Source organism: Nomascus leucogenys, chromosome 10, assembly GCF_006542625.1.
Source record: "Nomascus leucogenys isolate Asia chromosome 10, Asia_NLE_v1, whole genome shotgun sequence".
Taxonomy (NCBI): domain Eukaryota; kingdom Metazoa; phylum Chordata; class Mammalia; order Primates; family Hylobatidae; genus Nomascus; species Nomascus leucogenys.
The window spans coordinates 1,559,470-1,578,579 of NC_044390.1; the positions used below are offsets into that span (position 1 = coordinate 1,559,470).

Here is a 19,110-nt window from a genome sequence, read left to right on the forward strand (position 1 = left end):
GAGACAGGGTCTTGCTATATTGCCCAAGCTGGTTTTGAACTGGTCTGCTCAAGCAGTCCTCCCACCTTGGCCTCCCAAAGTGCTGGGATGACAGGCATGAGCCATGGTGCCCAGCCGGTTGACCATGCTTTTTTCTCTCACTGTCCGCCTGCGGGTATGCTGCAGCACTCTCTAAGTTCCCCCCAATAAATGCTCCGGACTGATCCCTCTGGTGTTTAGTGCTTCTTTCTTTGGAATCCCAACCGGCCCAATCTCAGAGTGGTTTTGGGCACTCTCTTGTTGGAATTTCCCTGCTGCCACTTTTGGGGTGACTCTATCTAGTCTTAGGTTCAGTGACACAAAATAAAGGAGTGCAAAAAATTTAATGAAAATCATTTATATAACATAAGCAATCCATATCAACAGTAGCAAAATACACCAAGATACTCCACACATTGCCAGTGTTCTTCAAACTTTCATGAGCACTAGAATCTCCATCTGATTGCTGGCTCACACCTCCTGTTTCTGCGTCAGTTGGTCTGGAGGGTGACCCAAGAATTTGCATTTCTAATCAGTCCCTAGCTGCTGCTGTTGCTGGTTGAAGAACAACATTTTGAAAACGTTTGTCAAAACGTGAAGAGCACCATTCTAATCTTGCAGGGAAAATATGCATATGCGCCTGAGTTCTGGGATCTACGTGTCTGAAGCAGTTAAAATAGATATTCCCCCAAAATAAGTATTTTTCATTGAGCTTTCATCCTGAGATACTTGTTCCTTCATTCCGAGTGAAGTACAGGATTCTCTTTGCAAGGATGAAGTGAGGCTGAGTGAGGCTGTCAAGCAGGTCTGTACAAAGAGTCATCTTCTTATTCCCCCTGAGGGATCACCCCTGCCTGTGTGCTAAGTAGCCGAGAGTTCTCTGCTTTTCTTAACAGCTCCTCAAAAATCCCATTGTGCATGTAAAAGAAGATATACCCAGAGTGAAGCCTCGCCTCCTGCATTTTGGTCTCTGAGATTTCTGATACACGTAGATCGTTGTATGTGAACCAGGCCTGCTTCTGAAAGTCATACACATCGCTGATGTAATGGCCTGAATTTGGGGAGCTCCCAATATGGCTGACAACACTGATGAGTCTGTAGGCCTGGAGAGGATCCCCCATCTTCACGTTTCTTGTGAGTTCCTTGGCTTCACCTCTTGTGTTCTCTGGATCTAAAATGTTTTTGTTTCCTGGGTTATCAGAACCCAGTGCCCCAAGGTGATTCAGGTCAGCCTTTTGAAGTCTTAATTCTGTAGACTGATTGAGGGTCTCCTCTGTATGTTCCTGGGCATTCAGCATCCTAACACCTGGAGGTGGTGCCTGCTGAAGAAATTCCTCTATGATGCTCTCCTCAATACACTGCTGGAGCTCTTCAGCCATTCCTTGGGATCCTTCTGGAATCCTGTTTTCTTTACACTCATAAAAGCCATTGGTAGACTCAGTGACACTGTCAAAATTGAACTCTACGAATGTATTGGTTTTCTCATACTTCTGAAGTTCTGGATGTTGAGGCACCTCTTGAAGATGAACCTCGGCAAGCCTTGTGTCTGGGCTGCTGATCGGCTTCCCTCCATTTTCATAGATCACAGGAAGAGAAATGTCTCCCTGGTCCATCAGTGAGTCAGCCACTGGAGGCTCCTTTTCACCGATTGCCCTATCTCTAAAGTGGACCACTTCTGACTCTAGTGCAGAGCCATTTTCCAGGTCTCTCTGATGCTGCTCTTGGCTTGCTTCTCCACAATCTCTCTGGAATCTTTGTAGGTCGGCATTCTTGTCTGGTTCAATGGGTAGAACCCGGGAATCACTGGATTCTGAGGTCAGCTTCACTGATGGTGTCAATGGGCTGGTGATCTCAGAAACCATCTCCTGAGAGACTTCCAGGACTTCACATTTCCCAACAGGTGCACTACTGCTCAAGGGAAGAGGTGGTTTGGTGCTTTCATTGCAATAAGAAGATAAACTTAAATATCTGGGAATATAAATTTGCTTGTTATTCTTCACCAGCAACCCAGCATTGTTGAAGCTATAGCGTTTCAGATGAATGATAAGGACCCTGGAGAGCCTACTAAATGTATGCCTTGCAACACAACTCTTCTGCTTACACATCTCACAGTTATATTCAAGCTCTTCTTCTCTAAAGAAAAGATCTAAAGAATTCTGAATGGACAAAGGAAGTGGTTCTGCTTCTTGGTGCAGGTTGATGGAGAGATAATTATTAGGTTCTACCTTGAGAGCAGCATGACCACAAGCTTTACAAATAATGGAGAGCTGCAATTCAAACTCAAAATTAGCAACGACAGGGCAAACAACCACTTTGGTGGCAGCACTACCAACATGCATTTGTGGGGATGAATTTTCATCTCCACATTCTTTCCCAGTATTCAAAATGGCATTTAAGTTTCCCATGTCTTCTTTCAGCTGGTCTAAACACTGACCTAAAAACTCATGAGCATCATTCTGCATGTTGCCAGAAAATATTTCTGCAACTGCTGAAATGACTTTTTTAACATTCCCAAGTAATTCTCTCTTGATCGCTGTACTACAGAAATCTTTCAAAGCAAGCAGCTGGGTCAAGGTCATAATAAGAGCCTCAAAGGGAATATATTCCCATGGGACATCTTGAGTGAGTAAGTCATCAGCAAAAGATGGAATTGCAAATAGCGATTGTAAAATTGCATTCATGTAACAGGTGTTTCCCAAATTGGGGAACCCTTGCTGCAGTTGCTCTGAATGAGAGTCAAGAGGCACCTGGGCTTTGTTGCATCTTGGGTCATCCTGGCTGTGCTCTGGTTCCAGTGGAGATGCCAAACCATTTTTGGCATCGAGAGTCTGAGGTGCAAGAACAGTCTCATCTAGGTTAGGATTTCCATTACAGTTGGTCTTAAATGAAGGCCCGAGTTTCAAACCTCTATCTTTTTCTAAATCCTCTAAACTTGATGGGTTCTTCCCATTGCTTTGTATATATTTCAAGGAATCTGTCTTATATTTCTTGTTTGGTACAGGGTTATATTCCTTCAGAATGTGCTCATTTGTCTGTAGATCAGATGATAGTGTGTTTTTCCCCTTCCCACCTTGATTTTCTAATAACCCCTTTTTCACATGTGTTGGTGATTTTGACATAAACAAAGGCATCTTCTGATAACTTGGTTGGTTACAAATGCTGTAAAATGAAGTTTTGTCAATTTCCTTCAGCATATTCCTGCTTTCAAACACACTCCAATCAGCATCAGATTTCATGGGTTGCTGACATTTGTTTTGCTGGATTATGTCCAGGAACATATTCAACTGTTTAGCATCTCTGTAGGATAATTTGTCAATAAACAAGAACACATTGTTTTTCAAAGTTAAATGCAGGTGACTTTGTCTATTTTTACAATGTCTAAGGACCACACTTCTAATGTTATTACTCAGCTGAAAAACTCTTATAAATTGTCCAGATTTGAAAGTGACCACCAGTTTAGTTTCCTTTTTTCTTTGCACTGTTTCAATGAGAGCTTCTTTCAACTTAGTCATCCCAGTCCTCTGGCTCCAAATTTGGATGAACCCATGTACCTTTAGAGATATCATCCTTTCTTTATGTAACCTAAAGAAGAAAAGCACACATGCATTTTAACCAAGAATATATTAACGGTTATATTTTATGAAAAACCTCATCCACATATAATAATGATTTATTTTTAGTCTTCTTATGCACTAAGTAAAATACTCTTTTGGAGTACTACTTATATCTGAAGCTATGCCAGTTCTCTAGAAGACATAGACTGAGGCACACACATTTTCAAGGGAGCTGTTAGGCGAGAAAGAACATACAAATGGCCAACAGAGATATGAACAGTTGCTCAGCGTCACTGCTCATCGAGAAAATACAAATTTGGTTAGGCATGGTGGCTCACGCCTGTAATCTTAGCACTCTGGGAGGCCAAGTGGAAGGATCACTTGAGCCCAGGAGTTCAAAACCAGCATGGCATCACAGGGAGACCTCATCGCTACCTAAAATTTTTTAAAATTAAAAAAGGGGAGGGGCCGAGATGACCAAATAGGAACAGCTCTGCTCTGCAGCTCCCAGCGAGACCAATGCAGAAGGTGGGTGATTTCTGCATTTCCAACTGAGGTACCCAGTTCATCACATTCGGACTAGTTGGGCAGTGGGTGCAACCCATGGAGGGCGAGCAGAAGCAGGGTGGGGCATTGCCTCACCTGGGAAGTGCAAGGAGCCGGCACCTCCCTCCCCCAGCCAAGGGAAGCCATGAAGAACTGTGCTACTTGGCCGGGATGCTACGCTTTTCCCACAGTTTTTGCAATCTGCAGATCATGAGATTCCCTTGTGTGCCTACACCACCAGGGCCCTGGGTTTCAAGCACAAAACTGGCCAGCTGTTTGGGCAGACACCGAGCTAGCACCCCAGTGGTGCCTGAAACCCCAGTGAGACGGAACCATTCACTCCCCTGGAAAGGAGGTTGAAGCCTCCCCATTCCCATGGAGCCCAGCAAGCTAAGAACCACTGGCTTGAAATTCTCACTGCCACTGCAGCAGTCTGAAGTTGACCTGGAATGATGAAACTTGGTTGGGGGAGGCGCATCCGTGATTACTGAGGCTTTAGTAGACAGTTTTCCCTGGATGGTGCTAAGGAGGGTGGGAGGTGTGGACTGGGCAAAATTCACCACAGCGTGGCAAAGCAGCTGTGGCCAGACTGCTTCTCTAGATTCCTCCTCACTGGGCAGGGCATCTCTGAAGGAAGGGTAACAGTCCCAGTCAGGGGCTTACGGATAAAATTCCCATCTCCCTGGGACAGAGCACCTGGGGGAAGGGGTGGCTGTGGGCACACAGCTTCAGCAGATTTAATCTTTCCTGCCTGCTGGCTCTGAAAAGAGCAGCTGATCCTGATAAGAGGGATTTTCCCAGCACAGCACAACAGCTATGCTAAGGGACAGGCTGCCTCCTCAAGTGGGTCCCTGACCCCGTGCCTCCTAACTGGGAAAGAACTCCCAACAGGGGTTGACAGACACCTCATGCAGGAGAGCTCTGGCTGGCATCAGGCTGGTGCCCCTCTGGGATAAAGCTTCCAGAGGAAGGAACAGGCAGCAATCTTTGCTGTTCTGCAGCCTCTGCTGGTGATACCCACGTGAAAAGGGTCTGGAGTGGACCTCCAGCAAACTGCAGCAGACCTGCAGAAGAGGGGCCTGACTGCTAGAAGAAAAACTAACAAACAGAAAGCAACAACATCAACAACAACATCAACAAAAAAGACCCCCACACAATAACCCCATCCAAATACCATCAGCCTCAAAGATCAAAGGTAGATAAATCCACAAAGATAAGGAAAAACCAGCACAAAAACGCTGAAAAATACAAAAAACAGAATGTCGGCCGGGCACGGTGGCTCACGCTTGTAATCCCAGCACTTTGGAAGGCCGAGGCGGGCGGATCACGAGGTCAGGAGATCGAGACCACAGTGAAACCCCGTCTCTACTAAAAATACAAAAAATTAGCCGGGCGTGGTGGCGGGCGCCTGTAGTCCCAGCTACTCGGAGAGGCTGAGGCAGGAGAATGGCGTGAACCCGGGAGGCGGAGCTTGCAGTGAGCCGATTGCGCCACTGCACTCCAGCCCGGGCGACAGAGTGAGACTCCGTCTCAAAAAAAAAAAAAAAAAAAAACACAGAATGTCTCTTCTCAAAATGATCGCAACTCCTCTCCAGCGAGGGCGCAAAACTGGACAGAGAATGAGATTGACGAATTGATAGAATTCAGAAGGTGGGTAGTAACAAACTACTCTGAGCTAAAGAAGCATGTTCTAACCCAATGCAAGGAAGCTAAGAACCTTGATAAAAGGCTACAGGAACTGCTAACTAGAATAACCAGCTTAGAGAGGAACATAAATGACCTGATGGAGCTGAAAAACACAGCATGAGAACTTCGTGAAGTATACACAAGTATCCATAGCCAAATCAATCAAGCAGAATAAATGATATCAGAGATTGAGGATCAACTTACTGAAATAAGGCATGAAGACAAGATTAGAGAAAAAAGAATGAAAAGGAATGAACAAAGGCTCCAAGAAGTATGGGACTATGTGAAAAGACCAAACCTACGATTGATTGGTGTACCTGAAGGTGACAGGGAGAATGGAACCAAGTTGGAAAACACACTTCAGGATATTATCCAGGAGAACTTCCCCAACCTAGCAAGACAGGCCAACATTCAAATTCAGGAAATGGAGAGAATACCACAAAGATATTCCTCGAGAAGAGCAACCTCAAGACACATAATTGTCAGATTCTCCAAGGTTGAAACAAAGGAAAAAATGTTAATTGTCAGATTCTCCAAGGTTGAAACAAAGGAAAAAAATGTTAAGGGCAGCCAGAGAGAAAGGTCAGGTTACCTACAAAGGGAAGCCCATCAGATTAATAGTGGATTGCTCCAGAAACCCTACAGACCAGAAGAGAGTGGGGGCCAATATTCAACATTCTTAAGCAATTTTCAACCCTGAATTTCATATCCAGCCAAACTAAGCTTCACAAGCAAAGAAGAAATAAAATCCTTTACAGACAAGCAAATGCTGAGGGATTTTGTCACCACCAGGCCCACCTTACAAGAGCTCCTGGAGGAAGCACTAAATACGGAAAGGAAAAGCTGGTACCAGCCACTGCAAAAACACACCAAAATATAAAGACCAATGACACAGAAGAAACTACATCAACTAATGTGCAAAATAACCAGCTAGCATCATGATGACAGGATCAAATTCACACGTAACAACATTAACCTTAAATGTAAATGGGCTAAATGCCCCCAATTAAAAGATACAGACTGGCAAACTGGATAAAGAGTCAAGACCCATTGGTGTGCTATATTCAGGAGACCTATCTCATGTGCAGAGACACACATAGGCTCAAAATAAAGGGATGAAGGAATAGTTGCCAAGCAAATGGAAAGCAAAAAAAAGGATGGGTTGCAATCCTAGTCTCTGATAAAACAGATGTTAAACCAACAAAGATCAAAAAAGAGAAAGACGGGCATTACATAATGGTAAAGGGATCAATGCAACAAGAATAGCTAACTATCCTAAATATATATGCACCCAATACAGGAGCATCCAGATTCATAAAGCAAGTTCTTAGAGACCTACAAAGAGACTTAGACTCCCACACAATAATAGTGGGAGACTTTAACAACCCGCTGTCAATATTAGAAAGATCAACAAGACAGAAAATTAGCAAGGATATTCAGGACTTGAACTCAGCTCTGGACCAAGCAGACCTAATAGACATCTACATAACTCTCCACCCCAAATCAATAGAACATACATTCTTCTCATCACCACATAGCACTTATTCTAAAATCGACCACATAATTGGAAGTAAAACACTCCTCAGCAAATGCAAAAGAACGGAAATCATAACAAACAAGCTCTCAGACCACAGTGCAATGAAATTAGAACTCAGGATTAAGAAACTCACTAAAAACCACACCATTGCATGGAAAGCCCGGCTTCACCACTTACTGCTTTTGTAACACTAAGGCTGAAACTCAACCCTCCTGAGTCTTGCTTTCACATAAGTGAAAATGGGATGGCAACAGTAATAGCGACTTCTTAGGATAAGTCATTGGGTTAAAACGGCTCAAAATTAACTGTCAACATCATATTCCTATTGCTAATTCTAGGAATATATTAAACTACAGGGATATCTCATATGGAGAAAATTAAGGCTCCATCATGGGAGGAAAGGGAGTTTAGTGACTTTTATTACAGGTTGATTGTTTGTTGTACTACATCACTCTATATGATGCTCCTGAATGACTACTGGGTAAATAACGAAATTAAGGCAAAAATAAAGAAGTTCTGTCTGGGTGCGGTGGCTCACACCTGTAATCCCACTTTGGGAGGCTGAGGCAGGTGGATCACTTGAGGTCAGGAGTTCAAGACTAGCCTGACCAACATGGTGAAACCCCGTCTCCACTAAAAACACAAAAATTAGCTGGGTGTGGTGGTGCATGCCTGTAATCCCAGCTACTCTGGAGGCTGAGGCAGGAGAATCGCTTGAACCTGGGGGGCAGAGCTTGCAGTGAGCCACGATTGTGCCACTGCACTCCTGCCTGAGTGACAGAGTGAAACTCTATCTCAAAAAAAAGAAGGAAAAATAAAAATAAAAATAAAGAAATAAAGAAATTATTTGAAACCAATGAGAACAAAGGGACAATGTACCAGAATCTCTGGGACACAGCCAAAGCAGTGTTAAGAGGGACATTTATAGCACTAAATGCCCATATCAGAAAGCTGGAAAGATCTGAAATCAACACCCTAACATCACAATTAAAAGAACTAGGGAAGCAAGAGCAAACAAATTCAAAAGCTAGGAGAAGACAAGAAATAACTAAGATCAGAGCAGAACTGAAGGAGATGGAGACATGAAAACCCTTCAAAAATCAATGAATCCAGGAGCTGGATTTTTGAAAAGATTAACAAAATATATAGACCATTAGCCAGCCTAATGAAGAAAAGAGAGGAGAATCAAATAGACAATAAAAATGATAAAGGGGATATCACCACTGATGCCACAGAAATACAAACTACCATCAGAGAATACTACAAACACCTCTGTGCAAATAAACTAGAAAATCTAGAAGAAACGGATAAATTCCTGGACACATATACCCTCCCAAGACTAAATCAGGAAGAAGCCGAATCCCTGAACAGACCAATAACAAGTTCTGGAATTGAGGCAGTAATTAATAGCCTAACAACCAAAAAAAGCCCAGGACCAGATGGATTCACTGCTGAATTCTACCAGAGGTACAAAGAGGAGCTGGTGCTATTCCTTCTGAAACTATTCCAAACACTAGAAAAAGAGGGACTCCTCCCTTTATGAGGCCAGCATTATCCTTATACCAAAACCTGGTAGAGACACAACAAAAGAAGAAAATTTCAGGCCAATATCCTTGATAAACATCAATGTGAAAATCCTCAATAAAATACTGGCAAACAGAATCCAGCAGCACATCAAAAAGCTTCCACCATGATCAAGTCGCTTCATCCCTAGGATGCAAGTCTGGTTCAACATATGCAAATCAATAAATGTAATCCATCACATAAACAGAACCAATGACAAAAAAACCATATGGTTATCTCAACAGATGCAGAAAAGGCCTTCGATAAAATTCAACATCCCTTCAGGCTAAAAACTCTCAATAAACTAGGAATTGATGGAACATATCCCAAAATAATAAGAGCTATTTATGACAAACCCATAGCCAATATCATATTGAATGGGCAAAAACTGGAAGCATTCCCTTTGAAAACCCACACAAGGGTAGGTGTGGTGGCTCACGCCTGTAATCCCAGCACTTTAGGAGGCTGAGGTAGGCTGATCACCTGAGGTCAGGAGTTTGAGACCAGCCTGGCCAACATGGTGAAACCTGGTGTCTACTAAAAATACAAAAATTAGCCGGGCATGGTGGCAGGCGCCTATAGTGCCAGATACTCGGGAGGCTGAGGCAGGAGAATCGCTTGAACCCTGGAGGCAGAGGTTGCAGTGAACCGAGATCTCGCCACTGCACTCCAGCTGGGGAGACAGAGCAAGGCTCCGTCTAAAACAAAACAAAACAAAAAAACAAAAAACAAAACAAAAAAACCCCCCAAAAAACAGGGAGTAAGGAAAAGGAGTAAGATGGCGAGTTGTTGTGCTAGCTAATTAGCAAAACCGAGGTGGGGAGAGAGACAGAGAAAGGTAAATATGAAGAGTAAAAAAAAACCATGAAGGGAAATACATCTCAAAACACAAACAGGTTTCAGAAAAAATAAAAAATATCTCTCTTAATTTGCTCCCTCCCCTTACTCATTTGCCCATTTCTCTCCAGGCAGTGAGGAATGCCTACTTCCTTCCAACATTCCAGTTTCAGGAAAAGCAGTGAAATCCCAATGAAACCAACAGAAAAAATTGCCCTTTGCCTACTCACAGTTCTTTCCGAAGAAACTTGAGTCAATTTATGGAAGTTTAAGCTTTGGAGAGCTGTCCATGGTCACAACTGCAGGCAGAGCCCTGACTGCCACGGCTGTTACTAGAAAGAAACAAAAAGGTCAGACTCCTGAAACTGAGCTTTATTTAAAAAGTCTGCACATAATCCCAACCATCTTTCGTGTTAATTTATTGCATTATATCTTAGAAACTGGGAAAACCAACCTTCCTCCAAAGTCTTTTACGTTAATTCAATCAGGGAGAAAACCTGGTATGTTAATGGGATTATCTCTAAATGCATTCCTAAAATCGCCCCTCCCCAATTACACAGATTAGATTAATATATCAACTGACCTCACATTCATTGGTTTTCTTGAAACTCTGCCACAACCAGACCTTCTAACAACATTTGTTGCTTGAGAAACCCTATACTTTATGGGTCTCTAATTTAAAGACTAGTTCTGACTTTGCTCACCTAGAACTTTAAGCATCTTTATTTTTTTCTTGTTACAAAGAGGCACTACAGAGAGGATGCATCGAGATCACACATTGTACATTCCAACTTCCAGGATTCCAAGCCCGGCTTTACCACTTACTGCTTCTATAACACTAAGGTTGAAACTCAACCCTTCTGAGTCTTACTTTCACATAAGTGAAAACGGGACGGCAACAATAATAGCGACTTCTTAGGATAAGTCACTGGGCTAAAACGGCTCAAAATTAATTGTCGATATCATATTCCTATTGCTAATTCTAAGAATATATTAAACTATAGGGATGCCTCATATGGAGAAAATTAAGCTCCATCATGGGAGGAAACGGAGTTTAGTGACATTTATTATAGGTTTATTGTTTGTTGTACTACATCACTCTATATGATTTACATGCCTTAATACAATTTAATTCTGCAAGTGACCATATGATATTCAATTTTATTACATTTAACGTAGTAAGAAAACTGAGGTCCAAATACATTATTAATACATTAAGGGACTTTTAGGAGTCACTCAACTAAAGAAACAGGGATGTGTAATCAGAAATGGCTGCTGTTGATGGGTGCCCACATTTCTTCAATGTAGGGCATGAGCTACACTATGCCAAACCCAGCAAACCATGTGGGAAGCAGAAAATCTTCCATGATTATTATTAATGTGTCCTCAGTTTCCTGAGAGATCCTAACATCATATCTAGAGTGTCCAGAAAAGCCCCTCCATTTCATCCTGCTGCTGCTGATAAATTAGTGCCTCTTTAGGGAAACTTCACCCTCACTGGGCCTTAAATTTAATGAAAGGAGGAATCACAAAAATTAGAGATCATCAGCTTTTCCCTGAGCTGAGTTCAAAAGACAGATAGGCTTCATCATTTTCATTTTGAATGCATGCTCTTTTCTGAAAATGCCAATATCCAATGCCACAGAAAACAGAAAACTATCCCTCAAAATAAAAACCCAGAATCAGGATTTTCGAATTTACAATTCAACCTCATAAAGGGTAGAAGATGAAATTCCCCTCATCACGATATCTGACAATATCTTTAGGGCATTAAGTTTAGACAGACTCCTTCCAACACTTGTACACAAACACACACACACACACACACCATCACCCAAACAAGCAAACCTTGAATGCAACTTACAGTTTGAAGAGCTGTTCCCGGTGAGTGGATGATAATTCTTTTTTCAGAAATGAGATCTTGCTATGTTGCCCACGGTGGTCCCAAACTCCTGGCCTCAATCGATCCTCCAGCCTCAGCCTTCGAAAGTGCCTGGATGACACTCCATAGCGGCTGGAGGCGAATGATGAAAGTTGAGTCTGACAGTGATTATGATGTTCCGACCTTTTATTCCCAGGTGGCTCCACCCATATCACGGGTTTTTCCAGGACATTCGTTTCTTGATTAACTTATCTCTGCGTAAGAGTTTAAACTATTTGTCTAGAAAAGGCTAGCTAGTGACCTATTTTACTTTATTTCAATTTGTAATTTAAAACTTTTATTTAGAAATTATTGCAAATATACATAAGAATTGCAAGATTAGTAGAAATAACTTATATTCCCTTCACCCAAATTTACCAATTGTGTATATTTTGCCACATCTGTCTGCTTTCTCTCTCCCTCTTTTGATGTTCGATCTATCTATCTATCTATCTATCTATCTATCATCTATTTTTTAATAGAGACGAGGTCTTGCTATGTTGCCCAGGTCTCGAACTCCTGACCTCCAGTAATCCACCTGCCTCAGCCTCCCAAAGTGCTGGGATTACAGGCATGAGCCACCATGCCCAGACAGATGGTCAAGTCCCTTTTATAAAATGATATACTTTTACTCCAATTAATGTTTACCTGTTTTCCTTGCAGTAACCATGCTTTTTGTTTTATATATATATACACGTGTATATATGATATATATAAGTGTATATATAACATATATAAGTGTATATATGATATATATAAGTGTATATATAACATATATAAGTGTATATATGATATATATAAGTGTATATATAACATATATAAGTGTATATATGATATATATAAGTGTATATATAACATATATAAGTGTATATATGATATATATAAGTGTATATATAACATATATATGTGTATATAACATATATAAGTATATATATAAAACATATATAAGTATATATAACATGTATAAGTATATATATAACATATATATAAGTATATATAACACATATAAGTATATATATAACATATATAAGTATATATAACATATATAAGTGTATATATAACATATATGTGTATATATAACATATATGAGTGTATATATAACACATATAAGTATATATAACATATATAAGTATACATATAACATATATAAGTATACATATAACATATATAAGTATACATATAACATATATAAGTATATATAACATATATAAGTACATATATAACATATGTATAAGTACATATAACATATGTATAAGTATATAGATAAGATATATATATAAGTATATAGATAAGATATATATATAAGTATATAGATAAGATATATATATAAGTATATAGATAAGATATATATATAAGTATATAGATAAGATATATATAAGTATATAGATAAGATATATATATAAGTATATAGATAAGGTATATATAAGTATATATATAAGATATATATAAGTATATATATAAGATATATATATAAGTATATATATAACATATATATCCTACATTTTCAACAAGTGTAACAAATGTGGATAGTTTCAAAAAGATCATTTTACGTTCTAGTAGTTACCCTGTTTGACCAGAGTGTAGTACTTTTATTTTTCTATTTTATCTTTTTTATTTTTCTATTGCAGTGCATTTTCTTTTTTTTTTTTTTTTTTGGCGGGAGGCGGGGGAGGGGAGCGGGGACTCCCAGGGTGGAGTTTAATGGCGTGATCTCGGCTCACTGCAGCCTCTGCTTCCTGGGTTCAAGTGATTCTCCTGCCTAAGCCTCCTGAGTAGCTGGGATTACAGGAGCCTGCCACCACGCCTGGCTAATTTTTTGTATTTTTAGTAGAGACGGGGTTTCACTATGTTGCCGAGGCTGGTCTCGAACTCCTGATCCGCCTGCCTTGGCCTCCCAAAGTGCTGGAATTACAGGCTTGAGCCACCGTTCCCGGTCTTTTTTCTTTCTTTTTTTTTTGAGACGGAGTCTCTCGCTCTGTCACCCAGGCTGGAGTGCAGTGGTGTGATCTCGGCTCACTGCAACCTCCACCTCCAGGGTTCAAGTGATTCTCCTGCCTCAGCCTCCCGAGTAGCTGGGATTATAGGCACCCACCATCATGCCCAGCTAATTTTTGTATTTTTGGTAGAGACAGCATTTCACCTTGTTGGTCAGGCTGGTCTCAAACTCCTGACCTCAGGTGATCTACCCGCCTCGGCCTCCCAAAGTGCTGGCTTGACAGGCGTGAGCCACCGACCCAGCCCTTTTTTCTTTTATATACTTTTTGAGACAGGGTCTTGCTCTGTTGCCCAGGCTGGAGTGCAGTGGTGCGATCATACCTCACTACAGCCTCGATCCTCGAGGCTCAGATCATCCTCCAACCTCTGCCTCCTGACTATCTGACACTACAGGCATGCGGTAATGTTTAAATTTTTTTGAGACATAGTCTCACTTTGTCGCCCAGGCTGGAGTGCAGTGGCGCGATCTCAACTAGCTAATTTTTAAATTTTTTTTTTTTTTTTTTTTTTTTTTTTTTTTTTGAGACGGAGTCTCGCTCTGTCACCCAGGCTGGAGTGCAGTGGCGTGATCTCGGCTCACTGCAAGCTCCGCCTCCCGGGTTCACGCCATTCTCCTGCCTCAGCCTCTCCGAGTAGCTGGGACTACAGGCGCCCGCCACCACGCCCGGCTAATTTTTTGTATTTTTAGTAGAGACGGGGTTTCACCGTGGTCTCGATCTCCTGACCTCGTGATCCGCCCGCCTCGGCCTCCCAAAGTGCTGGGATTACAAGAGTGAGCCACCGCGCCCGGCCTAATTTTTAAATTTTTTGTAGAGATGTGTGGGGGGAGGGTCTCACTATGTTACCCAGGCTGGTCTCCAACTCCTGGGCACAAGCGATCCTCCCGCCTCGGCCTCCCAAAGTGCTGGGATTACAGGCATGAGCCTGGCCAGCATTTTCTGTTTGGATATTTTTACGTAACCGGAGTCGTCATGATGGAGGTACAGTTCTTTGGACTTCCGGCTCCCCTGGCTCTGGAAATCTCAGCTCGGACCTGCCCCTTCCGGCGCCGCCTCCCCCGATTCTCCCGGGAACATGAGAGTTCCGGGCTCCACACGCTGTGTCTGTGCAGTGCCAGGCGCAGGCCTCCCGACCTAGGGGACTCGGTGCGGGCTCTAGCGTGGCCGGGGAACATGGAGTTGCTGGCCTAGAGCGGGTGGGGCCTAAAGGCAGGAGTTAGGGTTCAGAGAAAAACAGCCCAGGGGCGGGTTCACCCCGCTACCCATTCAGCCTCAAGCGAGGTGGGGTGTGGTAGGTGGGCTGGTGCCAGAAACCACGCCAGGAATTGTTAATAACAGTCATCCCGGCCGGGCGCGGTGACTTAGGCCTGTCATCCCAGCACTTTGGGAGGCCGAGGAGGGCGGATCACCTGAGGTCAGGAGTTTGAGATCAGCCTGACCAACGTGGTGAAACCCCGTCTCTACTAAAAATACAAAAATTAGCCGGGCGTGGTGGCAGGCGCCTGTAATCCCAGCTACTCGGGAGGCTGACGCAGGAGAATGGCGTGAACCCGGGAGGCAGAGGTTGCAGTGAGCCGAGATGGCGCCACTGCACTCCAGCCTGGGCGACAGAGCGAGACTCTGTCGCAAAACAACAACAATAAAACCCCAAAAAATGGTCATCCTCCAGGTAGAAGAGACAGAAGAGAGGGTGCGGAAGAGACTTAAAAGTCTCAGGCCTTCAAGCGTGTTTGTTTCAGCCACCCGTGAATCCTACAGGAAAACTAAAACAACATGGCGACAAGCCCCTAAGTCTTGGGGAAGCGGACGGTTTTCCAGCCGAGCTTTAGGAGGAGGCGCTGCGGGACCTCACGGGTGACGTCGTCCCCGGGGGTAGTTTGCGCAGAGGGTCGCTTTGGGCGCGTGTAGAGTCGCGTGGCGCCTGGGCCGGCGAAGCCCAGGTGCAGTCATTTGTGGCCCTGTCCCAGCGTGCGAGGGGCCAAGGCTGGCCAGGGACTGGGTCCGCGCGGTGGCGACTGCATCCTGCCCGCTTCCATCTCTCCGCCTGAGGGCCTGAGCGGCTGCCAGAGTCAGATCTCCAGGCCGGGCGCTCACGCGTCTCTTCCCAGTGAGGCCCCAAGATGCTGGTGAGGCCTCGACCTGGACTGGTGTCCAGGCTCTTGACACCGCTGTGAGAAGGAATTCATGGATGAGCAGAACAAAGTGTGGAGATTCATTGCGAAGGGAATACGTACACACTGAAGAAAAAAAAGTGCAGACATACCACAGTGCATCACGCCCAACGGGGTTTGGGGCTGCTACCTTTAAATATTTATTTAACCAAGAGGTGGAATATTCATGAAGGTTCTTGGAAAAGGTAAACATTTCTTGGTACTGTGGTACCACTCATTTTTGTACTAAATATGGGCATTCCCCAGAACTGTCACAGTGGGTGTGTGACTTAGTATGTTAATGAGCACATAATGAGAGGTCCTAGGTGAAACGGGTCAAATCCAGCACCATGTTGGGTCCAGTTGGCTTTAGCCAGCTTGGCCCACACCCTGTTTTCAGAGTCTTATCCGCTCCTAGCTTATGCAGCTATTTCAACGGTTTCCTTTGCTAGTCATGTGAAACGGTTGCCTGGAACTTTCCGTTCTCCTGTGACCACCTTTATTATTCCTGTCTCAAGGGGCACCCCATTTGTGCCTATAAGGAGGCTGCATTGGGACCAGGCTCCTGGCTGCTCATGGAGCCTCAGCCAGATGGTTGTGTGCCCGAGTCCTGTGTTCATTCCACAAACATGCAGCAAGGCTGCGTGGGTTCGAGCCCTGCCTCCAACGCTTCCCTGCTGCATGACACTGGCAAGTTGCTTAAGCTCTTTGTACCCCATTTCCTCCTCAATAAGGCAGGGATGGTGATCGTACTCGTTCCAAAGGATTATTGTGAGAATTAACATAATACATGAGTTAAGATGTATAAAATGCCTAGACCCTTGTCTTTGGATTTCCTCAAACATCCAGGGTGTTTGTACACTAAAGGAAGACACCCAACTTAATTTTGGATCTACAGACCTTGCATTATCTGCAAAATACCACTGGCTTCTTGACACTGAAGTTATACAAATGTGCCATAATTTCCTTCACAAGTTTCTGGTGTATGTTGATGTTGCTTGAATTAAAACAACCCTGTGACAAGTGGCCTTGTGGAAGTCTTTGCACATGGTCATGCTTGTCTTCTGTGGCTGAACTTGTGGAATTTACCTGAATCACCTGTAGGCAAGGTTGTCCCTACCTCAACATGGTCCCCTCTACCTTTCACAAGACTTCAGTGTGGCCGCATGTCAGCTAAGGCAGAGATTTGGGGCTATATTACTGGGTAGGGCATAGAGCCAACCTGGATTCTCACATCTGTTTGTCCTTCCCAAGATCTGCTCCTCAGCCCGATGCCCTTCCTCAGGAGGTGCAGGAAATGACCAAAACCCAGATGAGTTTGCATCACTTTTTTTTGTTTGTTTTTGAGATGGAGTTTTGCTCTTGTTGCCCAGGCTGACTTGCAATGGTGGGGATCTAGGCTCACTGCAACCTCCACCTCCTGGGTTCAATCTATTCTCCTGCCTCAGCCTCCCTAGTAGCTGGGATTACAGATGCCCACCACTACGCCTGGCTAATTTTTGTAATTTTAATAGAGATGGGGTTTCACTGTGTTAGCCAGGCTGGCCTTGAACTCCCAACCTCAGGTGATCTGCCCACCTCGGCCTCCAAAGTGTTGGAATTACAGGCATGAGCCACTTTGCCTGGCCAGTTTGCATTACTTTTTAACTGTTCCTACATCATTTTCCAGCTGTGTAATACATTTAACAAGCACTTATTGTGTATTGAACGCTCACTTTTCTAGGTTAGTGATTCCCACTTGGTGGCAGTTTTGCCCCCTAGGGGACAATTGGCAATGTCTGGAGTCAGTTTTGGTTGTCACATGGATGCTTCTGCCAGGGTAGAGGCCAAGGACACTACTCAGCATCCTACAGTGCAGTGGATGGCACCCTCCCCACCCACCCCAATCTCCTACAAAAAGAGTTATCCAGCCCAAATGTCAGTAGTGCCCAGGCTGAGAAACCTTACTCTAGGTACGGGAGATGTGGAAGTGAACCCAGCCAACAAAAATCCCTGACCTCATGTAGTTCATGTTCTCCTGGGCCACATTCTAATGGAAGTATTTACATGTATTATCTATTTATCCATCCAGCCTTCTGTATATTTGCAGAGAAAAAATATCTGGGATTGGCCAGGCGCGGTGTCTCATGCCTGTAATCCCAGCACTTTGGGAGGCTGAGGCGGGTGGATCACGAGGTCAGGAGGTTGAGACTATCCTGGCTAACACGGTGAAACCCCATCTCTACTAAAAATACAAAAAGTTAGCCGGGCATGGTGGCGGGCGCCTGTAGTCCCAGCTACTCGGGAGGCTGAGGCAGGAGAATCGCCTGAACCCGGGAGGCGGAGCTTGCAGTGAGCTGAGATCGTGCCACTGCACTCTAGCCTGGGTGACAGAGCGAGACTCTGTCTCAAAAAAAATAAAAAAAACCTGGGATTTTATTATTTGCCTACTGTTAAAGATAGTAACCTCTGGGAACTAGGATCTGGAGTGATTACTTTCATCTTTGTCACTTTGGTGCAATGTGTAATTATTTTCATAAGCATGTGTAATTTTTACCAAATAAAAGTGATTTTTCTCAAAACTAAAAAACGTTGGGATGTGCGTCTGCAAAACTGTTAAGGGTGTGGTACACGTGTTGTGACACAAATGTGTGTAAAAGGTACATTAAGAGTTGGGTGCAGTGGCTTGCACCTGCAGTCCCAGATACTTAGAAGGCTGAGGTGGGAGGATGGATGGCTTGAGCCCAGAAGTTCAAGTCCGGCCTGAGAAACATAGTGAGACCCCATGTCTTGAAAAGAAAAGAAAAAGGTACAACAGAGCATCAAAGGCACAAAGAATGGAATGTCTCTCCTGCCCAGGTATTTTCACTCAATCAAATTCTTTTTTTTTTTTTTTTCCATGAGACAGAGTCTCACTCTGTCACCCAGGCTGGAGTACATTGGTGCTATCTGGGCTCACTGCAACCCTGCCTCCCTTGTTCAGGCAATTTTCCTGCCTCAGCCTCCCAAGTAGATGGGATTACAGGTGTGCGCCACCACACCCGTCTAATTTTTGTATTTTTAGTAGAGATGAGGTTTCACGATGTTGGCCAGGCTGGTCTCAAACTCCTGACCTCAGGTGATTCACCTGCGTCAGTCTCCCAGAGTGCTGGGATTACAGGTGTGAGCCACTGCGCCTGGTCTCAGTCAAATTCTTAATGGAATTATTTTTGGCAATTTGGAAGAATATTTGAAAATTTAACTTAGATAAATAAAGGGGCTAAAAGAAAGCCAGAGGAGGAAAAATTAGAGAAATTACCCAAAAGAAATGAGTGGGATGATCCAA

At 43.6% G+C, this 19,110-nt stretch overlaps 1 protein-coding gene across 1 annotated transcript; it reads right to left on the reverse strand.

The window, feature by feature from the left end:
- Positions 1-845: 845 nt before the first annotated feature.
- On the reverse strand, positions 846-14,581 carry USP29 (ubiquitin specific peptidase 29). Its single transcript, XM_003277275.4, has 4 exons — positions 14,495-14,581; positions 11,606-11,755; positions 9,972-10,073; positions 846-3,600 (listed from the first exon to the last, which is right to left on the reverse strand). Exon 4 carries the CDS (start codon positions 3,582-3,584, stop codon positions 846-848), a length of 2,739 nt encoding a protein of 912 aa, XP_003277323.3. The 5' UTR covers positions 3,585-3,600; positions 9,972-10,073; positions 11,606-11,755; positions 14,495-14,581.
- Positions 14,582-19,110: the final 4,529 nt, after the last annotated feature.

Bases quoted from the DNA above. Each gene is read 5' to 3' on its own strand.
- USP29 (XM_003277275.4), bottom strand. From the start codon at position 3,584: ATGATATCTCTAAAGGTACATGGGTTCATCCAAATTTGGAGCCAGAGG.